Below are 7,755 nucleotides of genomic sequence, written 5' to 3' on the forward strand. Positions count from 1 at the left end.
TTTTATATTGTTTCTATGTTGATTCAATGTTAAATAAGTGATTTAATTATGGTTGAAATAATATTGATTTTATGACCATATTGATTGATTTTTCATCGTTGAAATAACACTATTTCAGGGTGCAAACCTGATGAAAAATCAATGTTAAATTTCAACATTGATTCAATGATCTTTTGGTTAATGCATTAACATTGATTCAGTGTTGGTCTGCTATCTGGGACGTGCATTTTGTGGTGTAATTGCATATTGACTCCTTGTTTCTTATTAGCCTACTGCGGTTACCGGTAGTGAGTGATATACATGTAGCCTACAGGCTGGTGAGCAGCACAAGCTGCTAGTGTTCAATATCTAGTTCTGAGATACATCATGTGCGTGTAGTTTAATAAATGCACTAGACCTACAAGAGAAGGAACACTACAGTAACGAACTACAATGTCTATTACTTTCATATAATGAACCCACTGAAACTCTCATACAGCTGAGACAGGAGAACTAGCAGCACGGTTTGCAATGGAGCAGGTGCTGCTATAAGCAGACTATGAGAAAATATCGGGTTCCATTTTGTTTTTGTTTTTTTTAAATAAAAAAGTTACACGTGCGGCAGCGTAAGAATAAACAATGATTTATAGCTGACTCATTTCTGAAATTGATTAACTTACAGATGACAGGCAATACGTTGAAATGATAAGTAGCCTATTCTAACTCTGTGCTAGGAGGAATAAACAGACCGACGTTTCCATTATTTGACTGTCAACCAATATTTTCTACTCAAATTGTGTATTTTGCACGGCTGTTTTTTCGTGATTTTGATATTTCGTATTATCTATGTCGCTCAGCACCACAGACGAGGGAGTGGGATACGAAGCTGGAATCAGGGCTGTAGCAGACACAGGATCTCATAAACTTCGGTAAAATAAAAGAAGATTTTGTTAAATGTTTACATGTAAGACGCTATTGGCCATTTTAAAAAGCCTTTCGTTATGTCCCGCCCTGACTTCCTGTTACAGGAACGTAAACACATCGAGTGAAACTGGATCGTCAAGCCAATTCAACGGTAGTTGATACATAAAGTGTCCTTGGAATTTTACTATTTTTAGGTTAATGTTATAATGTATGGGAAGCTTCTTCCAGTGACTATTATTTACTTCGTTTTTTTAAAGTATTCTACATTTAGCAAACTAAGACCAATCAAATCAGTTTTCTGTCTGTTTCTAGAGCAGGGAAAAAAAGTTTCAATGATTTGACATTTACATTGACAAGTCAAATTCAGAATTATGAGTGATCGTGATCAATTCTGTTGTTATGTTTCTATTAGTAAAATAAGGAAATGGTTGCTTTTTAGACATACAGTTTTTATTTAAAACAGACGTTAAATTTGTGAACATCTTGACATTTCTGCTATTCAGATTTCTTTATGTTTGTGTGATGTGGTTTTACACCACATGGTGGCAGCATGTGGTCAAAGTAGCAAAAGTAATTTGTTCAAAGAGTGGATTAAAAAAATTAAATAACTTTTATGTAACAAAACTATTGAAACCTTGGACTCTCATGGTCATGGATAATATGTATATGCTTATATTTAGTCTTCCACCCCAAACCACCACAACAGCAGACTATACGTATAAATATTGAAAAATGCTTCCTTAGGTAATGATTTAAATATATTTGATTCACAATATGAGGTTAGCAATATTAATACAGAGGAGGAAAACCATAAGGATGAGATATTGGGTTTTGTTAGGGGAAAGGAAGATCTGGTCATTACTGAAATGTATGTAAGAAAGGAGCTTTATAAAGTTACATCAGGAAAGCATGTGGACCAGACAATATCCATGGATGCGCATTACAAGTCTGTGCTAATCAATTAGCACCATTTTTTATTTTTAATCTTTCTCTTAATCAGGGTGTTGTTCCCACAAGATGTAAGTCTTCAGCTTATATTTGTTCCTCTCTCCCGAGTGGTCTGGAAACTTTACAGTTTGCTGATAGGCCTAATAGGTCTACAGATGACACTATTAACTACATAATAACTCTGCTCTTTCACATCTTGATCAGAGGAAAGTGAACTATATGTGGATGCTTTTCGTAGATTAGCTCTGCTTTTAACAGTGTTGTCCCCTTACACCTCTGCAAAAAGCTTCAAATTCTAAGGCTAAATTCTTCTATTTGTCACTGGATCTTTGATTTTTTGTGCCCTTTTTTTATCATATTGGACAGCATTGTCATTGGAAATGTTACTGGACCCTGAGAAGCAATACAGAGAGACTGAGATGATTTTTTTATCCTCAGGCAATCTGGCTATTAAATGAGAACACTTGATGAGTCTGTAGAACTTTTAAGCTATGTATAAAAACACATACATTACATACAGAAACGGATTGTAACTTTGTTGTTGGTATTGTTGCATTGTAGGCAATAACCTAGAGGAAAACCATTTCTTATATTGCAACATGTGACAGATAATGTGACATTGAACCTTGAACCTATGTTTGTTTGCTCTTCGAAACAAAGCTTGCATTGTTCTCTTTGTATCAGTGTATTCTGGACATTGCTTCATTGATTTCCCTTTGCTCCAGCTGGTACAGTGGCCACAGCTTTAAATACTGCTCCTCTCCTAATAACAGCCAGTGCAATTGCGTTGTATGATTTTATTTTTTATTTAAGGTAAGACTCCTAGTTTGGCTAATATGTAATTTGTACATATGTCTTGTTATCTGTAGTGTATGCTATTTAATTAAAGGATTATTGCTCATTGTTCTAACTAGTACTAACCCTTGTTAAAAGCAAACATTTTAAAAGAGTAGGACTTATTAGAGAAATAATATGCTTTAAAATGTTGTGAATTAAATGCAATGTTTTCAGACACTTAATTGCATGTTATTTACAATTAAGTTAAAATGTATCATAGTTGAAATTTATATTAAATCCAATCAGTTGAACTTAAGCACATCTTTATGTGTAATTTCATTATTATTTCTGTTGTCTTAGTGTTAAATGGTAAACTAAAATATACTTTATAAATTTAAAAACATACATTTCTATTGAAACTTGTGTCATGTATTGAAATATATTTGTAATTACACTTTTGAAATGATGAAATTCCAGTTTAGACACTTAAGCAATTCCAGTGCACAATTAAGCACACTTTTTTTTCCACAAGGGACTACTACTACTGCTACTACTACTACTACTACTTATAACTCTTATTGAACAGAGAGGCCAAACTTTACAGCAACAAACTGCTGCGAATGTGCTCTTGGGAAAAGAGACAACATTGCTGTTTACAAAAAAATGTTGATATTAGGGACACTGCAAAGGCAAAATGCAGTAACCGCACAACTGCACCAAAATGTTATTCTTGTTTTCATATCCAGTGTAAACATAGGTACGGTATTTTATATAAAATATTCTGTAATTTTTAAAAAATCTTCTTGTTGTTCTTTTAGAGAATGTCAAAAAGAGAAGGACTCAGGGCAGACTCGACCCACTTCACTTTAGGGGGAGCACCGTTTCTGATCCTGGGAGGCTCCATTCATTACTTCCGGGTCCACAGGGCACATTGGAGAGACCGGCTGCTGAAACTGAAGGCCTGTGGTCTCAATACTCTCACTACGTAAGACCATGACAGGGGTTCAAGGACAGTTTATTTTTCCTCTCAAAATCATCTTGAAGAGTCTTATTCTTTCTGTCTGTCAGGTATGTGCCATGGAATCTGCATGAACCAGAAAGAGGAGTTTATCTCTTTCAGGAGCAGCTGGATATGGAGTAAGTGATGTTTCTTTTTCTTTTTCTTTTCTTTTCTTTTTTTGGGTTGGGGTTCCTACTTTATATTAAGTGTCTTTAACTTCTGTGAACCTACATTTAGATTAATAATTTGCTACAATGCACTTATTGTGCACAATATTTTTTACATTGTACTTATATTTAGTACCTGCATGTAATTACAGCTCTAATTAATAATCTATAATTACACTGTTGATCCTTCCCTTACATCTTAACCCACCCTTAAACCTAACCATACCACCAAACCTGTAGCTCACTGTACCCGTCCCGAATCCAACCTCACTGCCAGAATTTTTGGGGGGTTTTGTACCAAAGAATTTTTGTTTTGATGTAAGTACATAGTAGTTAAAGACACCAAATGTGACCTATAAGAACTTTAAGAATAAGAAGAAAATATTAGTGACAAAGTTTGGCTTAGAGATTGGCTTTGAAAACTCTCACAGCCATGTATGAGCCACAGTGATGCTTGCCTCAGCAATAAACATTTCATGTTCTATTTTCACTCATCAGTTTATCAAACTCTTCTGCTTGTTTAAAGGGAGTACATTCGTCTCGCAGGGGAATTAGGCCTCTGGGTGATTCTGCGTCCAGGGCCATATATATGTGCTGAGTGGGATTTGGGCGGTTTACCAAGGTTAGTGCATCACCTGTGTTATGAAAATAATTATTATTTTTGTGTGTGTGTGGTGAATGTGTGTTCATCTTTCATCACGTTTGTTCATCTCATGCTTGTCAAAATTGACCGCATTTTTTTTTATTTCAGTGAAATAAATGTACTATATGTTTAGTTCGATAATATTTTTTATTTAATATTTTGTATTTTAAGGGGACTTTATGGTACTAAATTATATGTATGCAGTAGTTATAATCCATTTATTAATTTTTTGAGTATGGACCTGAAATTTTCCATCTTAACAGTCATAAATCTTTAATGCTTTGCAGCACAGACTTAAGTTTGGTCTCTTTTTTTAAAAAGAAGACTCTTGGCAGATTATTGCTGAAGTGAAAAAAGTTTCAAAAATTGACTTGAAAAAAGTTGAAATATTAAATATTTTATAAAATTCATATATGAAATCTGTAATATATTTGTTAAACACACTTTACTTTAAAACTGTGAGAAAATCAAAACCATAAATCTAACGAGTTTTGTTCCAAATTTGAGGCTGATATCTCAGAAAATGAGCTTTCAGTAAGAATTTGTTTTTGCGCAGTACCAAACGTTTAACAATACAAATGTGACTTTTTTTTAAGGACCATTTAACCTTTTCGTGAATTCATGTCCATGATTCTTTTGTGTGTTCACACAGCAAGTGCCAAAACCTTTACCAAGTTCCGTAGCATTTTGATGAAGTAAAAAACAAACAACACAAAATACGACAGTTTGAAAAAGGAATACAAAAGAACAGCACCAGAGGTTTAATATCACAGGTTTGTGTTAGTAATACTTTTTTTTATCTTGTTTTAATTAGCTGGCTGCTGCAAGATAAGAAAATGAAACTAAGAACGACCTACTCTGGTTTCACAAGTGCTGTGAACTCGTACTTTGATAATCTGATTCCGAGAATCACACCCCTCCAGGTGCCTTTTTTTCACCTGTTTTTATTTGTTGAAAATTATTAAATAAATGTAACTGTTAATTACTGTATTGAAACTGCCTCCATTGCTCTCCATGCAGTTTAAGAACGGAGGCCCTGTTATTGCTGTTCAAGTAGAGAATGAATATGGTTCATATGCGAAGGATGAGAAATACCTGTCGTTCATCAAAGAGGTATGGAATGAAATGAAATCATTATCTTTTACTCTGCAATATAGTAATCCATTTCTTTTATACATAAAGTTTGTTCTGAAAATCAACAGGCGTTACTGTCCCGGGGAATCTCTGAGTTTCTTATGACATCAGATAACCATGAAGGGTTAAAATGTGGATCGGTGGATGGAGGTAACGCTTATATATCCATTCATTTGTTTAGTGTTCTCGTTGCTTTTTAATAGTGTGATATTCATAATCAATGCGATATGTTGTTTACTCTACTGTTCATTAGTTTGGGGTCAGAGAGATTCTTCTTGACAGAAGTCTCTTATGTTCACCAAGGCTGCATTTATTTGAGCAAAAATATTATCAAATAAAATGTTTTCTATTGTAATATATTTTAAAATGTAATTAATTCATGTGATGCAAAGCTGAATTTTCAGCATCATTACTCCAGTCTTCAGTGTCACATGATCCTTCAGAAATGTGATTTGGTGTTCAAGAAACATTTCTAATTACTATCAACGTTGGAAACAGTTGTGCTGCTTAATATTTCTGTGGAAACCCGTATTAGATGTATTTTCAGTATATTTGATGAATATAAAGTTCAACAGAACAATTTTGAAAGAATTAGAAATTTATTTTTGAACTATTTTGAACAATTTAATGCATCCTTGCTGATAAATTAATTTAAAAAAGAAATCTTACTGACCCTAAACCTTCAACAGTGGTGTAGGTAAGTAAAGTTCCTCTTCCACAGATTAAATTTAATTTTTCTCACTTCTTCTAAAAGTCTTGCAGACAGTGAACCTGCAGAGATTGTCAGGTGATGTACAACATTTAGCAGAAATGCAGGTCAGTATTTTACAGTGTTTCACATTTTGAATTGTATTCATCAATTTACTTTGTTAAAATGGCCATATCTGCATTTAAATCTGCTATAATTACAGTCGAAGTAAAACCTCGTATACTTAATGAAGATGATGTATGATAAAGAAATATGGCTTAATGAACAATGAAATACCTACAAATAGTACTTGATTATATAAAATACTAAATAACCTACAACATATAAGCAGCACAAAAGAGAACTGAACATGTCTGAGAGCATTTTCTGTGCCGCAGCCGAAGAAGCCGCTGATGGTGATGGAGTATTGGTCCGGGTGGTTTGATGTCTGGGGAGAACCTCATCATGTTTTCTCTGCGCAAGGTATAGGATCTGCCTCATCAAAGTGGGCATGTAGACATGGACACAGACGGTTTACCAGTGGGAGCAAACCACCTAGAATAAGCACTGCCTTTAAATCTCTATCTACTGTAAACTTACTTTTTGCATGAGACAATGCAATATGTATAAATGTATGAAAAAATTTACTTGCAGTGTATGATCCATTTTCTCTTGTCAGTATATACTTTACTGTGTGATAAATTCTCTCTGCTTTGACACATAATGTGTCTGCTTTTTTTCTGTTATGACAGAAATGATCTCTATAGTGCGAGAGCTTCTGGATCGTGGCATCTCCATAAATTTTTACATGTTTCATGGAGGAACCAACTTTGGATTCATGAACGGCGCAGTTGACCTGGGCTCCTACAAACCAGAGACGAGCAGCTACGGTTCCGTAGTTTTAATATTCATGACCACTGGGACAATTATAATGTACATATTAAAGGGATAGTTCACCCAAAAATGAAAATTCTGGCATCATTTACTCATCCTCAAGCTGTTCCAAACTTGCATAGTAGTATTTTTTTCCATACTATGGAAGTCAATCTGGCCCATCAACTGTTTGGTTACTGACATTCTTCAAAATATCTTCTTTTGTGTTCGGCCGGTTTGGAAGAACTGGAGGATGAGTAAATTAGGGCTGTGAAACAATTAATCGCGATTTACATAATATATGTGTGTGTAGACTGTGTATAATTATTTTGTATATATAAATAATACACACACATGCATGTACAGTATATATTTAAGAAATATTTGCATGCATATACTGTATATATATTTATATATAATTTGTTATATATAAATATAAATATTTATATATAAATTACACTTTTTTCTTAAATATATACATGCATGTGTGTGTATTTATATATACAAAATAATTATACTCAGTCTACACACATATATTATGTAAACACAAACTTTTATTTTGGATGTGATTAATCGTTTCACAGCTCTAGAGTAAATGATGACAACATTTTCATTTTTGGGG

At 33.8% G+C, this 7,755-nt stretch overlaps 1 protein-coding gene across 1 annotated transcript in view; it reads left to right on the forward strand.

Moving 5' to 3' along the window:
• The first annotated feature begins 1,000 nt into the window (after window positions 1–1,000).
• LOC307159898 (beta-galactosidase-1-like protein 2) overlaps window positions 1,001–7,755 on the forward strand; it is a 9,800-nt gene continuing 3,045 nt past the window's right edge. The window contains exons 1-10 of the mRNA XM_079873596.1: window positions 1,001–1,054; window positions 3,447–3,613; window positions 3,697–3,765; window positions 4,322–4,417; window positions 5,253–5,361; window positions 5,459–5,551; window positions 5,641–5,722; window positions 6,327–6,388; window positions 6,659–6,743; window positions 7,013–7,211. Of these exons, the coding sequence (XP_079729722.1) occupies window positions 3,450–3,613; window positions 3,697–3,765; window positions 4,322–4,417; window positions 5,253–5,361; window positions 5,459–5,551; window positions 5,641–5,722; window positions 6,327–6,388; window positions 6,659–6,743; window positions 7,013–7,211 (959 nt within the window). The 5' untranslated portion in view covers window positions 1,001–1,054; window positions 3,447–3,449. The remainder of the gene's footprint in view (window positions 1,055–3,446; window positions 3,614–3,696; window positions 3,766–4,321; window positions 4,418–5,252; window positions 5,362–5,458; window positions 5,552–5,640; window positions 5,723–6,326; window positions 6,389–6,658; window positions 6,744–7,012; window positions 7,212–7,755) is intronic.

Source organism: Squalius cephalus, assembly GCF_949319135.1.
Source record: "Squalius cephalus genome assembly, chromosome: 6".
NCBI classification, from domain to species: Eukaryota; Metazoa; Chordata; class Actinopteri; order Cypriniformes; family Leuciscidae; genus Squalius; species Squalius cephalus.